The sequence below is a fragment of the Malania oleifera genome, chromosome 7 (assembly GCF_029873635.1).
Source record: "Malania oleifera isolate guangnan ecotype guangnan chromosome 7, ASM2987363v1, whole genome shotgun sequence".
In the NCBI taxonomy this organism is placed as follows: Eukaryota; Viridiplantae; Streptophyta; class Magnoliopsida; order Santalales; family Ximeniaceae; genus Malania; species Malania oleifera.
Window position 1 is genome coordinate 93,344,853 of NC_080423.1, and position 21,129 is coordinate 93,365,981.

At 36.2% G+C, this 21,129-nt stretch overlaps 1 protein-coding gene across 3 annotated transcripts; it reads left to right on the forward strand.

The window, feature by feature from the left end:
• Nucleotides 1-2,143: 2,143 nt before the first annotated feature.
• LOC131160200 (histone acetyltransferase TAP1) lies at nt 2,144-19,118 on the forward strand. 3 transcript variants are annotated; one of them, XM_058115604.1, is made up of 8 exons: nt 2,144-2,224; nt 2,475-2,560; nt 8,373-8,433; nt 14,972-15,155; nt 15,738-15,837; nt 15,994-16,094; nt 18,269-18,362; nt 18,465-19,118. In XM_058115604.1, the coding sequence occupies exons 1-8, from the start codon at nt 2,190-2,192 to the stop codon at nt 18,515-18,517; spliced, it is 714 nt and encodes a 237-aa protein (XP_057971587.1). In that variant the 5' UTR covers nt 2,144-2,189; the 3' UTR covers nt 18,518-19,118. The 3 variants fall into 3 exon arrangements, with proteins under 3 accessions (XP_057971587.1, XP_057971586.1, XP_057971588.1); XM_058115603.1 differs by having other exon boundaries at nt 18,750-19,118; XM_058115605.1 differs by having other exon boundaries at nt 18,766-19,118.
• Nucleotides 19,119-21,129: the final 2,011 nt, after the last annotated feature.

Sequence of the window (21,129 nt, forward strand, 5' to 3'; positions counted from 1 at the left end):
AGTGCAGTGGGGGTGTTTAATGTATGTTATGGTATGTACGAGACTAGACCTAACACAAACTATTAGTATGGTGAGCAAGTATTTTTTGAATCTGGGTCAACAACATTAGGATGCAGTCAAGTGGATTCTTAGATACTTGAGGGGTAACAGGGTGATCCTTCAGTGGTAGGATATGCGGATGCAGACTATACAGGGGACTTGGATGATAGAAGGTCTATTATTGGGTGTGTATTCACCCTTGTGGGATGACCTATTTGTTGGAGGTCCATGATGTAGTCACTTGTTACACTTTCTACTATTGAATTAGAGTATTGCGACTGCATTGTAATAGTTAGAGAGCCATCTATTTGGCAAAGAATCAGGTGTATTATGCGAAGACCAAACACATAGATGTGCGGTTTCACAGGATCAGGGAAGTGGTTGCTTCTGATGAACTACTACTTGAATAAGTTTACATGTCTGAGAATGCAACATATATGTTGACAAAGCCTGTTACAATGGACAAGTCCAAGTATTTCTTGAACTTGACCAATGTCTCTAGTTGTTAGATGGGAGGAGTCCCAACCTGCTGTCCTAGGTGGAGCTGCAAGTTATGCTTTCATATATCTCCTAAGGGGTGAATATTCGTCAAGATGGAAATTGTTGGAGTTTGTGGCTCATATTGAGTGGAACGCATGCATAGGGAAAGCATAATGAGCAAGAACAAGGAAGCTGGGCTGCAGGAAGACACAGTCGGCAGTTTGGTCAACGGTTACATCAACAACTTACCCTAGGGAGAAAACCGTCGACAGTTTGCTTGAAATTGTCGACAGTTTTGGTCTTTGCATTTTAGTTTCAGTATTAAACCGTTGACGGTTTTAGCAAATCGTCGATGGTCTTATTCGGCGGTGATTTCGAATTTTGAATCGGGAAGATCAGTAGGTTGGGGATTCGAAGGCAAAACATCCTGGAATTGTTACAGTGGTGTTTTAGGAACTTTCTAAGTCTTTTATATGTGTAGGGTTAGTATATAAACTATATTGTAACCCTTGTTCAATGGTAGCCAGTGAAATTCCCTCGTATGCTCCTGTTGACGTAGGCACATTGTCGAACCACGTAAATTCTTGTGTCATGTGTTTTGTTGCTTTGATAATTACCTGTATGTGATTATGTTTTCCGTATTATTCATCGTTGGTTGTTGCATTGCACGATCAATTTGTGTTTCTGCTGCGCATTGGTATATTTACACAACATTATCTTTTTTATTTTTTCTTTTCTGATTCTCTCAATTATTTATTTATATCTAATTTCTCTCAATTGTCTTATATCAATTATTACGAAAAGCTCGATTAGACTCACACGTATTATTGTAAAACTCTTATTAGGCTTATTAAAATATTCGAATAACTTTAACTCGTTTCAAACTCGAGTAATATCGAGTTAAATTATAAAATGAATTATAACTTGGGAATAGACTTTAACTTTTTTTTTTTTGGATCAAATGGGTAAATGTATTGATCAAACTGAATGTACAACTACTCCGGGAATCCCCAGGATCAAAGGAAAACATATCTATCTAAAATACAACCAAGAGGCATCCTGCTATTTACAACAAAACCTGGGCATTCCTAGGGGTGAAGATGGCTAGATCCAGAGCTTCAGGTACAATATAAAGTTCCCTGTATCTAGTCTACACCATATATGCTAGTCAAAATCATACAATTCAAATTTATCATATACTGCACTATAAGTATGTCTTTGAATCACACTCACTAACTCCACAGGGTTAATGACATGATTTTCAAATCTGCTCCTGTTCCTAAAGTGTCACAAGAAATAAGCTGTTGCTGCCAACCCAATTTTCTTTGTTGCCGAGTGTATACCATTTTCCTTAATTTACTTACATTTTTAATAATCACATGTCTATCAAAATACAAAGGAATATAAACATAAAAATTTATAAAGATATCGATTGCTTTTACATATCCGACCTTATTCACTAAATATAAGAGAGTTGCAGTATATTATTTGTTTGATTACTAATTTTTTGGGCTTTTCATAGGGGTTTTGTTAAAACCAAAATCTGTCAGGGCACGTGGCAAAATATAATCGGCCCGATGCACCAATAAGCGAATTTTCTCACCGTGCGAAGGCCAATATCCACAAAATGCAGTCGTGGACATATCCACGACATCTCTGTACAGCCTAAAATGGTTGCCAGCAGCGTGCTCTCACCTTCGTCTCTGTAAGTCCCTTCGAATTCTGAGAAGTTCTAATATCCTTCTTCAATAATTCTTCAATTGTTCTCAACGAACAAGCAGCCTCTCAGTTCTGTTTCCACTACAATCCGTGAGAAACAGTGTGATATTTGATTCGGATGTTAATAATCGCGGCACTGGTCTTTTGTCAAGCTTCACTTGATCGTGCATTTTCTCTTGTTACGTCGCAGAATTAGGGTTTTTTTTGGTGAATAATTGCGTTTGTGTGCGTTGCAGGTGCCCTAGCATTTCTACTAGTTGTGACTATCAAGTTCCAAATCGGTTGTCGTTTCCTTACGGTTCAAACTATGGGCTTGCTGGAGGTTTGTACGAATTTATCTATACATTGAAGTGGCTATTCAGTGAATGAATTTGCTTGGTAGGACTGTGCTCTCCTGCATGTTTAGTACTGCCCTTGTTTGCCCTAAAAATTTATATCTGCTCACTCAATTACCCTTGAAAAGAAAATAAGAGCTCCATTGACATAGAAATCAATTGAAAGTTCTTAACTTTGAAAGAAAGTGTGGGTCCGGTGGTGCCTCAATATAAAGAACTTCCAGTAAAGGACAGTTATCACTAACGACAACAACAATAGTGAAAACAAATGAATTCAGATTAATTACTCAATAATATTTAACGTTCACTTTATTTGAACTGCCAGTTAAGTGACTCTATTGTGCATGATAATTAAGCATTCTCCTTCTTAATATCTCCTTTATTTTTGTATAAAGGTATTAAAGTGCTCTGTCCATTCATCTAGAAAATTTCTTAGTCTTATTTATTTTAAATAAACTAGGTAACCATGTTACTTTATTAGCATTTCCAAACTTCAATTGGGATGTCATCTAGTCCTAAATTTTTTTAATAAATATATTTAATGCATACTTAACTTCATTATCAAATGACAAATATGTCTGAAATTTTATTCAATTCCGATCCATGGTCTAAGAAGGCAGAACGAATAAGATTGGCTACTAAGTTAGGAATATGGAGAAATAAGATGCTTAGGACTATAAAATGGAATTTATGTGATTCTTCTTTACCATTGTCAGGGCCGCTCTTCACAATATGGGGCCCTAGGCGAATGTTTTAATTAGAACCTCTTTATATTTAGTTTAATTTTTATTTTTATTTAAAATTATTTTTTCAAATTTTTTGAGATGCAAAATCACAGAAAATCAGAGAATCTAAAACATTGAAGTGCAAATAAAATATCACAGAGAGTGAGAGAGATAAAGAGAAAGAGATGAGAGTAATAGAGAGTTAGAGATGAGAATGAATGAGAGAGAGGGCTTGAGACCGTGTGAGGGAGGGACAGTGTAATAGTCAATAGAATATTTAAAGACATAATAGATGTAGTCAATTTCAACTTTCAAGAATTGTGCCAAATGACCATGAGACATTACGACTTGAAAAAGAAAGAATTAAATTGCATTTACTTTACTTTTCAGAATACATTTTCATTTACTTTTGAGATAGTGGGAAAGTCAATCGTTAGTGAGAGAAAAGAGTATAGGAAGAGATGGCATCATAAATAATGTTAACATTAAAAAAAATTTGGGGCCCCCAAAATTTTTGGAGCCCTATGCAAAATGCTCAATGGCCTTATAGTCAAGCCGGCCCTGATCATTGTTAAAGGCAGAAGTGATGGAAGAGGGAAATTTGATTGTTAAAATGACATCCACAAGTGTCCTTAGTGTTATTTTCAACTAATCATCCACAAGGAATGGGGGATTAGAGAGAATTTACCTTAAAATTAGAATAAATTGTCTTCCAAATATTTCTCATATGTGCATGTGTTGCACACTTTCATAATGGTTTCTTCCCCTTAATAACTGTTAATGGTTATTTGGTTATTCAGTATTATTAGTATGTGTTAGAGTTGTGTTAGTAGGTGTGAGTTTGTAAGGGTACTATGGTCAATGGTATTGTGCTTGACATATATTACAAATAGAGGAAGCCTATCATTGAGGTTAGATCTTCCATTTTACCTAATTATTCAACATGGTATCAGAACACGATCCAACCTAAACCCTACCACCAAACCTAACTCAGTTGTTGCTGGAAAACACCCTCCTCATTGCTGCCCTTTTCAAAACCACTAAAATCCCTCAATATTTCACAAAACCAACCATATAGCCAAAGACAGAAGCCTTTGAACTATAACCCTACCAAAATCCCATTGTTGGAAACCTCCCCACGCATTCCCATGTGTTGGTTGACTACCGTCAGTCCCAACTCAACGTGCTGGCGTGCGAGAGAGTTTTTGGTCACCTTTTTCTGCTTTTTTCCTCTAGAATGTTCTAATTCCTTCCATAGACCATAATATCAAGCTATAGGGAATGCTTTTTGTTGAAAAAATCCAACCTTTTTCGACCACACAATTGTGGCAACCCAGTGTTGTTGTTCGATATTAGTAAAGTTCATAAGTTTCTTGGACCTGTAGCAATGTCATACATTGATTTTGTAGGGCTGTGATAGTGCTATGTCTAGTGTTGGTGACTCGTTCATGGTTGAATAAGTGGTTGATTCATTTGTGTTTGTTTTAGTTGGTCTGGAAGTTCACTTGTAGTTGTTTCGGTTGGTCCAGAAGTTCACTTTTGAAATTCAAAGAGCATTTTGTTTCTGCATTTTTGAATTGTTGTTGTATCGAGGTTGTATGTGTGTTGGGATGGCATCCTCAAATCCCAAAAGTGTGTTTCCATTGTCAGGCATTTGTTTAGGTGAACTGGAAAATATAACTATCTCAGAGGAGGAGCATTCAAGGTTCCTATAGTATCTAGCATCCCAACAAGCATTTCATCACATTGCATCTTTTGCTCAGAAGGGTAATCTTGTAGTTTGTATGTGATATGGTATCACTCTCACAAGTTCTTGGATTATTGACTTTGTTGCTCCTAGTCATATGACAGATGTAATCAATTCCTTTTTTGCCCTCCCTCTAATATCCTAAAATCTACCTCAAATTATCCTTGCTGGTGGGTCCACAACTACAACTAGGGGGATAAGAATAGTAAATCCTACTCATTCCATCTCTCTTTCTATTGTTTTGTACATTCCTAAGTCCCTTTTCAATCTCATGTTAGTTAGTAAGCTTACAAAGTCACTGAATTGTTTTGTAACCTTCTTTTCTAATTTTGTGGTTATTTAAATTTGAAGACGGGGAAGACAATTGGCACAAGACATGAGGCTCGTGGATTTTACTACTTTGAGTCGCTCTTTTCTCCCATTGCTTGCACAACCATTGCTGCACCACTTGAAATCCATTGTCACCTTGGTCATCCGTCCTTGGACAAATTGAAACGGCTAGTTCCTACCTTGAGTTTTGTGTTTAGTCTTAAGTATGAGTGTTGTCAGCTAGGAAAACATCATTTGTGTTCCCTTTGCTTCATAAGCAACAAACAGATGGATAGTCCATTCATGCTCGTCCATTCTAATGTTGAGGTCCTAGGCATGTCATGTCGAAATTAGGGTTTTGGTACTTTGTTACATTTTTTGATAATTACTCTAGGATGACTTGCTTGTATTCAATGAAAAATTGTTTTGGGTTGTTTAATATCTTTTGTGCCTTCTATTCTTAAATAAAGACATAGTTTGATATGCCAGCAGAATACTTTGTAGTGGTAAAATCCCGTATTCAGTTATCTTTCCTAAGACTCCTTTTTTCTCCCTTCCTCTTGTATATTTGTTTGCGTGTCTTTTGTCCATAAGCTAATTCCAGGAATAGATAAGTTGGATCCTTGTGCTATCAAATATATTTTTCTAGGGTATTCCTATACTTAAAAGGGATGTCGATGTTATAGCCCTAGTTTACATCGATTCTTTGTCTCTGCTAATGTCCCCTTTTTTTAGTCCACACCATACTACTCTGGTTCCTTGAGTTTTGTTGGTCTTAATGAGTCCCTTCCTCTAGCTTGCCTTCCAAATCCTAACATAATATTTGTGCTCAATCCTCCTAAGTCTTCATCCAATTTGAGTCCTTGTTGCTTGAATCATTCCAATTTTCAGGTATACACACGGTAACTCAAGGGAGGAGCGCTTCCTCTAGCTTCCACTTCTATGCCTTTAGTTCCTCATCAAATGATCCTATTTCCCTAGATTTTGATCCTCTCATTGTTGTTTGAAAAGGTAAAAATAGTTATACCCAACATACAATCTCTAATTTTGTTTGTTATGATTTCTTGTCACCTTCTTATTACTGTTTTGTTAGTACTTTGTCTTTTGCTACTTTTCCAAAATTTATTTTTGAAGCCTTGCCCCATTTTGGGTGGAGGAATGCAATGATTGAAGAGATGCATGCACTGCAAGATAATGATAATAGGGAGTTGATACCTCTCCCTCTTGATAAGTTTTTGATTGGTTGTTGTTGAGTGTATACTATGAAAGTCAATCCAGATGGTTTTGTGGTTTGATTTAAGGCTTGCCTTGTTGCTAAGGGATATACTTAAGTGTGTGATTTGGATTATTCAAACACATTCTAGTCGCTAAACTTGCTTCAGTATGTTTGTTTATCCCTTTAGCCACACTACTTTTTGTTGGCCTCTACATTAGTTAGATGTGAAGAATGCTTTCCTACATGGTGATCCTCAAAAGGAGGTCTATACGTAGCAACCACCTAGGTTTTGGGAGTGAGGCTTAGTGTGTCAACTCAAGAAACCATTATATGGTTTAAAACAGTCTTCGGGAGCATGGTTTGGTTGATTCAGTGTTGTCGTACTTGACTTTGGCGCCTCCAACGGTGTGTAGCGGACCACTTTGATTTTATTGTCATACTCCATTTGACAGGATTTTTGCTTATTGTGTTTGTGGACAATATTGTGATTACTAGAGATGATGATCAAGACATCTAGGATCTAAAGTTTTTCCTAAATACTATATTTCAGACCAGGATTTGGGACTATATTGAAGTACTTCTTGGGTATAGAAGTATTGAGATCTCGTATCAAAATAGTTTTGTCATGGGGAAAGTATGTTATTGATCTTTAAGGTGAGATTGGGTTGTTGATATCCAAACATGTTGATACTCCCATGGATCCTGACAGTAAGTTAGTGCTAAATATGGGTGATTTGTTGCCTAACCGAGGACGGTACCGAAGACTTGTTGGAAAGTTGAATTATCTCACATTCACTTGACTGGATATATCTTTTGCAACTAGGGTTGTGAGTCAGTTTCTTGATTCTTCGAGAACAAGTCACTAGATGCAATAATTCACATTTTGAGATATCTAAAAGGTGCACTAGGGGGAGGTCTCTTATATCAAGATCGAGGTCATGCTTATATTAAGGGATGTACAGATGCAAATTGGGTTGGCTCTCCTTTCCACTGAATATCCACAATTGGGTATTGTATCTTTGTTGTTGTTAATTTGGTTTCTTGGAAAAGTAAGAAACAAATTATGGTGGTCAAGTCAAGCGTCGAGTCATACTATAGGGCTATGACTCACACTACACGTCAAGTTGTTTGGCTAAAGAACATGTTGGAAGAGTTGGATTTTTCACATTTCAGCCTGTGAAGTTGATGTGTGATAATTAAGTTGCTATTCATATTACCTCCAACTCGGTCTTCCATGAGCAGACAAAGCACATTGAATTTGATTGTCACTTGGTTTGGGAGAAACTTGTATAAAAGCTCATTACTACCACTTGTGTGAAGTTTGATTTGCAGCTTTCTGATTTATTCACTAAATCCTTGGGAGGTACTCGCGTGAAATTCATTTGTAACAAGCTAGGACCATATAATATATATGCTCTAGCTTGAGGGGGAGTGTTAATGGTTATTTGGTCATTTAGTATTATTACTTTATTAGTATGTGTTAGTTAGTGAGGATATTATTGTCATTGTTATTGTACTTTGACATATAATATAAATAGATGGAGAGACCTATCATTGAGGTTGAGTCTTCCATTTTTACCCAATTATTCAACAATAACAACTTAGGTAATGTCTCAATTGCTCGCTCTTTACTTCATGTATCATTTGTTCACTCAATTCTTTGTGAATTCATCTATATTTGAAATTTATTTAGTTGATCTCTTTTGTTTTCTTTGGATATTGTAATGCAAGGTTGCACTACAGTAAAAATATGATTTTTTTTTAAATTTAATAATTGTGTACTTCTAATGTTGTTTTTGTAGGAAGTAGAGAGCTTAAGGTTGGTCAATTGAAGGCTAGCTTTTGGGACTCCATCAGAGCTGGGTAACCTGGACCTTCTCTGTTGTTTTATCAATTTCAAAATCCTTTAAACATTACCCTATTTTGCAGCTTGTTAAAATACTACCCCTCCCTACCCCAAACTGAAAAGCATTATTATGCCCATGGATAAAATATTGATTTATACGCCCCACTTTTAAGGTCTGCTGTTTTTTAGAGAGGCAACAAGCAGTTGAAGTAGTATTTTTTGATTTGGGTCATATGTTATTATTTTTCAATTTTTATTTTTTATTTTTATAAAAAAATTGGGCACCTTTGGAGTTCTAGCTGGTGGTACTGTTTTGGGGATGGTCGAAAATGTGGTTTGTGAAGACTTGTGCAAAGGAATGTCCTCTTTGTGATGCTTTCCCTCTTTTATTCCACATTTCTATACTCTGAACTTCTATCATCTGGATGGCCCTTCTATTTCTAGGAATCTTTAGTTCGCTTTCCATATGATAGTTGGCTGAGTTTAGCTCTTTAAGTACTATTTTTGAATCATGCTGACTTTCCTTCTCTGATGACAAAAGGCTTTGGTGTCCTATTGTAGCTTTGTTAATGCTTCTTGCAAATCTTTTTATGTGCATCTAGTCTAGCCCTCACCTGATTTTTCTTTCACTCTTAACAAAATTTATTTGTGTTAAAGTCTGTTATACATTGTTTGCCGACAACCTTACAACTTAAGCTTTCAGGTGAAGTAGTAATCTAATAATTTGGAAGACAAAGGTTCCTTTACCTCTTCCATTAAATAGCCTATTTGACCTCTGCTATTTTTATTTCATCTTAAGACTGTTAAAAAATCAGAAATGAAATGCTCCAAGGCATGCTCAAATAACACTCTCCTTAAGATGAAATTCGCCTCCACCAAGTAGTCTGCATATTGGTTCCACAATGAATCATGAGACAATGGGATCCAACCTTTTTTATTGTTTGCAGATTGCATGTATGGAAACAATCTGAATATCCTACTTTAGTAATAAGCCTTTCTAAATAAAAGAAACTTATATTTGCAGTAAACAAATTCCTAGGGGGTAATTTTAAAATAAATTAAAGCACAGAGATAGTCCTGGAAGTGTAGGAAGAAGAAGACTATTTTCTCATTTGCTTGTGGGTGTTCAAATAAACTTAGTAACACATTTCATCAAATGATTGAATCTCTATGAGTTTGAAATGAACAATAATTTTCTGTAGAGCTGTGTTTCTAAAAATTTAAATTTAAATTTACTTTGTAACTATCAATTACAACATTAAATTTCTGGATGACCCATAATAAAATTGATGACTCGGGTTATAAAATGGAATCCCATTAATGGATGTTCGAGGACTTTTATTGTATTTGAAGATCATCCATTATTCTTTAGGCTGCTGTTTTTTTAAGAATATTTTGTGTTAAAGCTTGATATACATTGTTGGCCTACAACCTAATAGCTTAAGCTTTTAGGTAAAGTGGTAATCTAATACGGTACTAGAGCTAGTTATCAGGAGGTCTTGGGTTTTAGTTTTGTTGCATGCATTTATTTTGTGGCGATTAAAAAATTATTATATTTCCTATAATGGGTGTTATCTACCGTGTGTTTATCTCTCCAAGCATTAGGTTGCACGTGTGAAGTGTTGTTAAATCTTGATATTGTTGGCCCACAACCTAATAGCTTAAGATTTTACATAAAATGGTAATCTAACAATTTTAATGCAAGTATTATTATTATTATTATTGAGATTGTAACTTTTCATTCTTTGCTCTTGTTAATTCAAGCAAGGTAATAATAGTTAATTAATTAAAAATCAAGCCATGTGAGCTTTATTTTATCTCTTGATATAAGACTGATATCTACTCCTAAATGTATAGTTTTGAGGCCATAATAATGCCTTGCCGAGAAGGCTACAAAGTTAAACATTGAGGACATGGAGAAAATTTTGACATTAAACTACTAAATAGTGATATGGTAGCTTGTTGGTGCTTTAATCCTCCTTCCTGGCTAGGCATGTGCTCCCCCTTTCTTACTTAGTTGATTGGCAGGTCATCTCTTGTCAATATGCTTATCAAGTAGCATGAGAGCATGGGGTCTGAGTGCTTTGGCATGGGATGAAATGCATGGTGTCACAGTTTTATGTTCTTGCATCTATGACATGAGCATGAGGGCAGCATGGGCAGCCTTGGAAATACACAATCAACATGGAGATGTGTATTAGGAGTAATTATTTTAAATTTGGATTTGATCATGGAGATGTCATAGATGGGCTTTAAGTGTTGTTTTGGCCTTATGTTGTGTTTAGAATTATCTAAATGATGTTCTCAGACAAGTATGATTCTTTAGACCTTTGGATGGTTCCTCATGCTAGAATTAGAATGGTGCAAAAAGTTGATTATCTTGTGGGGAGTCCCAAGTGAATGTTCTACCACGCACTAATGGAGCACTTTTGGGCAGGTTTTTGACATCGTCAATGAATGTCTTGGGCTTTCGTGTGGGATTGGGAGTCTCATGGAGGACCCGTTGGAGAATAGTGTTTTGTGTTGCTCTTGACTTGGAGCTTGGAGGTTAGGGTAGATATTCATGCTGGCCCTTGGTTTTACTCACAGGTAGTGTCATCTTAGATCGATTGAACTATTGAAGGATGATGAACTTTTTTATGTCTGTCTTGAGTAGTGTATGACGTCACTTCCCTAGCTTCAACTTATGTGTGTTCAGTGGTAGTTGTTCTTACATGAGATATGTGTTGTAGAGTGGGATGAGAGATACTCTTAGTGCTTGTGTATGTGAGTAGAACACCCTTACCATTTGAGTCTTGGTTCCCATCTTAGTTGGGACAAAGAGTTGTCATGCCAATAATACTTTGTCACGTTTTTGTGTATTTAGATGAGTGTGGCAGGATGGGTCGCCACATGGCAATGAGTCTCAAATATTTGGAAAAATGATGCAAAAGTGATTCTTTTTGCCTTGTAGGGTGAGGTTGGATTAATGTTGTTGGAACTTGAGATGTGACATTGAGTGGGAAATGATTAGCTTGCCATTGGTTGTGTATTGGTCTCCCTCTCTCCTTTTATCGTGTTACATGTTGTGTAGATCGGCTGATGTTGGCCTTCAATATCCTATCTTATGGAATAAGGATGCTTGAGTTCCTTACACCATGAGTGCAAGGATAAGTGTTTATTCCGTGGGAGGATGATTTTAGATACCTTATGCCTCTGGGGTGGGTGTTGACCCCACACTATAGGATGTCTCCTATATTTTGGCACTTCAGTCTGGATTGTGATCAACTATTATTCTTGTGGTGTCCTTGCTTCATTGTTAGAGGTGATATACTTGGATCTATGGAAGTGGACAATTGTGGGAGCTTTTGCCAAAGGTGTCTTTTGTTCAACTTTGAAAATTTGTATTCCATAAAGAGATGTGGGATTCTTGGTCTATAAGAAGGTAAACCTCAAGCCATATGAGTGTGGCTTGAGTTGGTCACGTTGTTGATGGAAACCCTATTGGGTGTGGACTTGAAGTGGACCATGAATGTTTCTTAGAGGACTACATTGGAACCCTAAGAGGCCCCCGAGTGTTGGATTCTTGTGGGAAAACACAGCTGTGAGGCTAAAATGTTGAGGAATTAATGGTTCAACATATGTATGCCTAGTGCCCAAGAGGGCCTTGTTTTTACCATTGCCAGAGGGCATTGGGATTTCATTGCCTAAGAGCATATTACTTATTTTTGCTAGAGGGTGTATGTTCTATGTTGGCTAGAGGTCCTTTTGTGATTCTTGCAAGTAATCTCTGTGCAACTCGGCCAGCAGGCAACCATTCAAAATTGTTTGATTTTGAGACTTGAAAGTCGAAGGGCATTTGAATTGAAAGTTAGCTGTGATGAATTGGGTTTAAGGCTGGAAGTTGGAGGACAATTGAAGCATGAACCAATATTGAATGCTTGTGCTTGAGATGGGAATCAAATAATGAGCCTTGGGGTACAATTATTGAATGGGAGCAAGGATTTCATAAGTGGTATATTACACTACTAGGATGGTGAATATATGGAATGGATGATTGACTTTTGAATTGTGATTTAGAAGAGGATGGTTACACTTTGAAAAAATTGGGGATGTGTTCTTTATCTTTGAGGTTTGAAGGTTGCAAATAACTTTGTTTTTGTACCTAGTGTGGAAGCCATCTACTAAGATGAAAGAGCCTTCACTATGAAAGTCCTTCGGGAAGAGGGGATCCAGAATGAACATCTTTGCTCATGAAAAGAGGTGGGAGCAACCTTTGAGTGATTGTATCATGCAAGGTTATCAGTGGTAGATTGGGAGAAGGGAACCATCAGTTGAACTTCCTTTTCCATGGGGTTTCCTTGGGTTAGAAATGGTGAAGTAATGTTGCTTTCAGGATTAAGATTGATATTGGGAAGATGTTTGCATTTGGAATCCAAGGAATGGGTCTTCTACTCAAATTGTAAGGGGATTTTATGTTACTAAGGTGCAAAGAAAAAATAGGATGTATATTGAGGATTGTTGAGGTGGAATGAGTTGGATGAGTGTTCACTAGGGTAGCTACTTACTTTGGAGGAATTGGAGGTCTAGACGTGTTTTCAGAGGAAATTGAATATCTGTTTGGGAGTGTTTTGAAGAATATTTTCTACTGGGGAATTTGTTTGCTGAGGATCTTTTGGAAATATCAGTTATACTTTACTTTGGAAAAGGTGATGCAGTTGCAGATTGCGTGCAATGGAGATTAGCTTGTAGAGTTCATTGGTTTGAATAGTGTTTGCGTGGAGTTTGTTGAAGTTTTAGCTCAAGAACAATGTGTCTTTTAATCAACGAGGATGTTGATAAGATGGTGTTGGGAGTCACGATCTTACATTCTTGCATCCATGACATGAGCAAGAGGACCATGGCAGCCTTGGAAAAACACAATGGGCATGAGGATTTGTGTTGGAAGCAACTATTATAAACATCGGTTGGAGATGTCATAGATGGGTTGTGAGTGCCACTACGGCCTTATGGTGTTTAGTTATCTAAGCAGTGTTTTTGGTCAAGTGAAGTATGATTTTTCAAAGCCGCAGATGATTCCTCATGCTAGAATGAAAATGGTATGAGAGCTGATTACTTTAGGGGGGAATACTAGGTGAGTGTCTTACCACCCTTGGAGTCCTTTTAGGCACGAAGTGAACACACTAACCCTAAGGAATGCTTGGGGTGAGCTCTTGACATCCTTGAGGGGTGTATTGGGCTCTCGTGTGAGATTTGGAGCCCCATGGATGACCCATTGGAGAATGGTGTCGCACATTACTATTGATTGGGATGTTTGCTGGGCATTTGTGTTGGCCCTTGGGTTTACTCATGAGTGGTGCTGTCTTAGACCAATTGGACTATCAAGGGATGTTGAACCTTCATATGTTTGTCTCGAGAAGTGTATGATGTCGCTTTCCTGATCTTCAACATATGGGTGTTTAGTGGCAGCCAGCAGGTACTATTACACAAGGATTACATTTGGGGATGAAAGTTATCCTCTGTGCTTATGAGATGTGAATACAAGACCCATACCATTCAAGTCGTGGTTCTTCAATGACCATTTTAGTTGGGACAAGGGCTGTCATGCCAATGATTGTATGATACTTGACCTTTGATTGGATTATGAGTGTTTTTATGTATTTGGATGAGTGTGATTGGATGGGACTTGGTGTAGTCCTGTCGCAACACAAGTGTGACTCTGTTGCATGTTTGGCTGAATAAGGCAGAGGTGTTTCTTTTAGCCTTGGGATTCTGCCGCCCTGTGGCACATAGCAAGTAGAATAACCATATTTTACATGCATGTGTTGATACTCACAATTAGGTACTCCATTGCAGACATGGCACGCCCAAAAAAAGTTTCTCATCGAGACTCTATGAAGTGCCTTCAGGAAAAGTTTAGGCAGGGGGACCTGAATTCAAGAAAGATCTTGTGATAAGAGCAATGGAAGCATAGTACTTGGTCATCATGGTTTGTGAGTTTACTTGAAAAGAAACAATTACACTTGTACATGCAAATCAATCGATTCTTATGGCAGTGTATGCGCACTGATTATAAATTTTAAACAATTTACATGTATACATTTATAGAGGTGTACTGGTACTGCCGTGAACTTTATTTTGGAAATTCAGTACTTCGGGTTCTTGTCCTCACTGTTGCTTGTTCTCCCTGCACTTTGCATACTTAACTGATACCATCCAATTTTTTATCTCATCCTAAATCATTATCCTCCCTTCACTATCAATGATGAAGGATGAATTGATGGAACAGCTTACAATGGGCTTTTTTAGTTCACAGCTTGTGTCTTTGCCTAATTAAATTTTATTGCACCAAGCAGTTGGAAACTTGCAACTATTGTAGCTAACCCCAAGGAATTGGTAGTAATAAACTGTCATTCACTGTTTGATCTGTTGTTCCTGCATCCTGAATTAATTTATTAACCATTTTCCTACATGTGAGTAGCAGATTGAAGACACCATCCTCCCATTCAGTCTCATACTACCTAGACTACCTAGTACGTATAATCTAGCAGGGCATTAACTTTCTCCCTGTTGCAGGTTATTGAAGAAAAACACGGCACAGGTAATTGAACCACCTCCAACACTCCAAGAAGAGGAAGAAACCTTGCCCCAAGAGTTTGTTCTAGTTGAAAGGACTGAACCAGACGGAGCAATTCAACAAATTATTTTTTCTTCTGGTGGAGATGTTGATATATATGATCTTCAAGCCCTATGTGATAAGGTGATTAATTTTATTGCCATGAACTTTTAAACGTGAACATGCACATGTACTCACTGTTGAAAGAAAGATAGATTGTTTATCATATAGTTGTTTGTACATAGTTATAAAAAAAAAAAATTTTTATAGTTGTTTGTACATGTGAATATCTTACTGTGTGCATGTATTCTATGGAAATATAGTTATTCTTAGACATGCATATATTGATTTGTGTGACATTGTATATTTGAGTTCTTGTGGGCTGAGTGCTCCTCCTACTTCCAAGATCAGGAGTTCTAGATTCATAAATTATTTGAGTTACTTGTTGTATTACAATGGAAAATATCTCTTTTAGATTGATGTATACTGGCTGAACTGACAATAGTTTTATGGTTAGTCCAATGCAGTTAATGCACCCCCTCCTACGCCCTATCCCCTTTTCAATCAATTTCTCAAAAATAATATTAGCTAAAATAAATACAAAAAGTAGTTCAATGCCAATAAATTTTTTATTTTTAATTTTTTAAAAAATGTTTATATTTTAATTCACGCAATTTATTTCTGCTTTAAATATTTTATAAACTGCATCATGTCACTCGTTCATAGGTGGGTTGGCCTCGGAGACCATTGTCAAAGCTAGCTGCTGCTTTAAAAAATAGTTACATGGTAGCCACATTACATTCTGTAAGGAAATCTGAAGGAGGAGGTATTTACCAAATAACACATTGCTGTGTTATTCTCCCATTTCTTTATAATTTTGTGTTACGTCGAACTTCTGCAGCTGAGTTTATTCTTTCTTTTCTATTTCTTTTCAAAAGTAAATGATGAACAACTTAGTGTATTTGGAAAAGTTATTTGACAGAGGAGATTGACCAGAAGAAGCTTATTGGCTTGGCTCGTGCTACATCAGATCATGCCTTCAATGCCACAATTTGGGATGTCCTTGTTGATCCTTCCTATCAGGTACTTCAATTGGTTGGCATATGCAGGCATGCTGTTGGTAGGTTCATAACTTGAGAATTTTAATTGTTCTTAATATTCCTAGTGTATTGAAGTAAATTGTCAAAATTGTGTTCCAAGAAGAAAAAGATGTTGGTTTTAACACTTGTGCAAATGATGTTGTTTTTTCCCAATATCAATTTGCTTGCGCCTGATCTTTTAAATCATTAAAATTACCTTAAAGTTGCTTCCGTATGCATTATTGGTAGCATGTATTGAATACACTTATTGATTAGATATTCTAAATAGCATTCAAGAGAGTCAGACTCGGGCCCTAATCATATAAAGTAAGCATGCCACAGACTGGGTTGGGATAAGAGGATATAACTAATAAGTGAGCAGGAAACCACAATCCCTTGCTCTAGGTTGCTTTATTCTTAAGATTCTAATACACTTCTATTTGGCAGTTGTCCTTTTGGTGTATCCTTGGTGTAGGGCTTTGTACTGATTGAATCCAAATATTATTGCTTAAGCATTATTGGCATTCATAGACTGATTGATATAGAAAAATCTTCCAACAGAATTGCATTCCAATTCTGACTCTACTGATGTATTGTATAACATAGGCATTTAATAGATATAATATGTTTGAGAAACAATGAAACAAAAACAACAGCAATGACAATAAACCAAGCCTCATGTCCCATTAGGTGGGGTTGGCTACGTGAAACCTTTTCGGCCAATTCACATTATCTAGGGTGATTTTCTCTGACAATTTGAGGGATTTCAAATCCTTATCCATTATTTCGTTTCAAGTTATTATAGGTTTATCCCGATCCCTTCTACTACCACTAACAATAACTAGCTTACTCCTCCTCACTGATGCACTATTTATCTTACATTGCTGTCCCTCATCTAAAGAAACCTAATAATACTGGCCTACTTTTACTTGCCAAATGATTCTGTCCAGGCTTCCAGGGAAAATAAGGAAAAGAAAAGGCACTTGACAAATCCTGCAAGAAGTATTTATGGGGAAACTCACCAGGACTATTGTCTTTCCTATTTTCACATCCTACCTAGAATGGGGAGTAAAGGAAGCAAAAAACACAAGTTTTTGCCCACTCTGCTTCTCTATGATTGGATTTTTAAAGTTAAAGCTTTCATGTGATTTTGATGCTTAACATAATTAATACTAATATTATGTTGCATGTGAGAAGGATAGACAAAGCTTCTAGTCTGAATATATGTGTAATGCGCAAGTGCTCTCACAAAGATAATGCCCGTCCCTTTCTTTGTGAAGTTTCTAGGCTATGTTGTATAATATTTTGGAGTTTTTGGTGAGGTGTAGGCAAATCCACCAAAATGTGGAAGATATTTTGAGGATAGAGGTTTTGGGAGAAGTAAGAAGAAAATGTTTCGTGCAGATGCTTGGTTTGCCATTTTTCAGGTTCTGTGTATTTGGAATGAGATGTTTTTTGCTCATAGGTACTGTCCTCATTTTATTTGGAATAGAGTTGTGTTTTTAGAATCTTAGCATCACTTTGTGCTTTTACTTTTGGTGTTTTTGTGGGGTATTTCTTTGGGGGACTTGCAATGTTACTGGAGGGCTGCATTGATGTAATTTTTGTTTTTTTATTTCCCTTTTTCTCCAAAGGGTGCTCCCTCCTCATCCCAGCAACACCTGCATAAACAAAATAAATAAATAAATAAATAAATAAACAGCTAAACAACACATATACTATAACATCTTTAGAGAACAATACAATAAATTTGGACAAAGGAAAAAGGAAACAAATATATCTGTGAAGACTTGTGGGGAAAAAAAAGGGCTGAAGATTCAATTTCAAGACATTTGAGATTTTTTAGATTTTTTTTTTAAAATTTATTTTTCTATTTCTTTTGTAGTGCATTTCTGGAAGATGTTTCCTTAGGTCGTAAATGAATAGGTACTAGGGTATTATCCATTAGGATAGTGGTGTTGTAGCCACTTTCAAGATTCAAACATGCGAGTTTGAGCTTAAAAGTTTCGGATTTTGACCATTGAACCAAGTAAAGGAATGTGGTGGATCTATGTTTTGTGAAGGCTAAAAAAATTGAGATTATTATGGGGAATTGAACATTTTTCATAACATGATATAATGGTTATTTTAGATATTTCATTAACTCCAGCACTGTTTTCTGGTTGTGTTCTGATTCAGGGCCAAGGTCTTGGAAAAGCCCTTATTGAAAAGCTTATAAGGGCTCTTCTGCAGAGGGATATTGGCAACATAACACTTTTTGCAGATAGTCAAGGTATAATCACTAAATCCTGCTTTTTTTGTTCGTAATGGTCAGAAGCATGCCTACATGCCAAGATGAATGATGATTCTACGCTTCCATCATTTTCTGTGCTAGGCAATAAATCAAATAAAGGTGCCTCACCCAAGTCTCTGGTGTTTGCAATGTAATCTTGTTATACTATGTTACTAACTTGTAGAAAGTCACATTTTAAGTTAAGATTTGATTTTGGATTTCAAATTTCATGATGCCAACAAACTTTCTTCTTCTTCCTTGGATTTTATCCTGTTTTGAAATTATGATCTTGTAGTTACTTTTGACTTTGGCAATGGCATGCTGATTGGTAACGAGCTAGAATTTGATGTTGAGATTTTATTGTATTTTGTTAATCCATGGTTGCAGTTGTGGAGTTTTATAGGAATTTAGGTTTTGAACCTGATCCAGAAGGCATTAAGGGTATGTTCTGGCACCCAAGGTAACAACTCAAACAAGGGGAAAATTGTGCTTTTGTTACATTGGTACATCTTTGAAACTTTAGAAGAGATGAGGAACCTTGGTGGTGGTTGGTGGATGATCTGATGCACTTCTTTAGAAGAGATGTGGAACCTTGGTGGTGGCTGGTGGATGATCCGATGCACTTTGTATACATGTGCTATTTATGTATCGTGTTTTTAGCTTAGTAAAATCTCAAACGCTTGAAGTCAAGACTCGTAATTATTTTATGTTGCATGCTTCCTGCTTATAAAATTATAATTGTTTACTGGGACAGTATTTATGATTTTATAGTGCTCAGTATGTGATTCATTATGACATTACAGTTACAGAGCAGTTTTCTACTACCAAGCGTAAGATTCAAGGTTCTCGCTGGATGAAATCCAGAAATATGGCAGCTGGTTAAAGAGCTATTGCATTTTTAATATTTTTCATACTGTCGTTTAAGAATTATACTGTTTGAATGCAATGTTTTCTTTTTCTCACATAGTGCTCCAGTGAAAAAGAGTGAGTAGATCTAAAATAACTTAGAATGAGATAATAAAAATTTAATAGTCTTGAATTTATCGACAGAAATTGTCCATAATCGCATAAATTGATGAAAAAGGATTCATGTTACCGATCTCACCTAATGGGATTTAAAGTTTGGTTTTGTTGTTGTTGTTGTACTATGAAATTTAACATCAAGTTGCCATTATGGAGTGGAAGATGTAGGTTCAATTTTTCCAAAAGAGGAAAAAAAATTATAAATTATAATATCATTTTCTGATAATGCCATTTACCATTCCTGAACTTCTGTTGTCTTTACTGGTTGCAGCTGTGATTGATAATGGTAATAGTATTAAGTGAAAATTTGAAATTTTAAACAGGAAGGCAGCTGAAGAGAAATCCCTTCTTAGGAGAGGAGAGGAATTTTACTACCGAAGAAAACACTATCAACAATATTTACAATAGAAACAGAAAAAATATCCAGTCAACCAAAACGAAGGACATAAATCATCTATCCTCCAATTTGTTCTCTATGCCTTCAAACACCCTTCAATGCCCTTCTCCCCAAATGATCTGCAATAAGGCCAAAGAGCATTGTCGCCTAAGTCCTATGACATCTCACGAATCTCCTCATTTTGCCTTGCTGAATAACATTCATTATTCAGCAAAATGCAGGTGTTAAAAGATTCCTCTTGCCCAAGAAGCATCTTTTGAGTTTTGACTACAACAATCATTCTTTTCATCATTTAGGCTCTGTTTGGATCTGACAACACTTAGGAAAGGAATGGAAAATATGAAGGAATTTGCATTTTTATGCTTGGTTACCAAGGAAAGTGAAAGAGAAAATAAAAAATAAATCAAATTTATGAACAAAATTTGATTCTACTGATCATTAATATCTAACTTTTTGATATTTTCAATCGTATTAAAATAAACTTTCATTCTCAATAGCATTTAACAGAAAATGAAAACTCAATGAAAAATGAGTTTCTTACTCCTTTTCTTTTTCTTTACTTTTTCTAAGTAAAATCCTCGATCCAAACAACCCTTAGTAAATGATTAGTGTTCTTTCTCACATGGCCTTCCAATAAAATAAAATAAAAAACGTTTAGAAGGAAACACCCCCCTTTCTCCAAAAAAAAAAAAAAATCATCCTACAAATTTCCTTCTCGGTAAATGGTTTTTGCCAATACATTCATCCTCTCAACACCCAATTCTATAAAATTTAACAGTGAACACAACATTTTATATCATCCCCTCAGGGGAGTTCTTTAATATCCCCTTAAAAAATTGAAAAAAAAAAACATATAAGAAAAAGAGTTAAACCTGTCATGCAATATTCACTATTTGTGTTCATGCAACAATGGTTGTACTCGGTAGTTATATTTTACCAACCAGTTATGAGTTGTTTGGTTAGCAAGAATGGGACGGAATGGAATGGAACTTGTCTTTCTAACTTTACTTATTTGTGGTATAACTTCCGGAGCCATGAACCTACTTCAAGTGATTCATTTTGTACCTGAGAAGCTCCACCTAGCTCTTCTAGACTGGGGGGTTTTTCATCCCATTTCCATTTCCAATCCGCCCCATTCCAGCATACCAAACATGAGGCTAGAGTTATGATGCCAATTGATGTATCATTTTGCTAGATGGTAATAAAATTTATGTTTATATTGCCCTTGCAAGTTATTGGTGATTGTTTAATTCAACAGATTCTCTAGTTCAAAATATTCTAAATCTTCTGACAAGTCAACTTGTATGGATTGGTTGGGAGTCGGATTGAAAACTCCATTGTGATTGC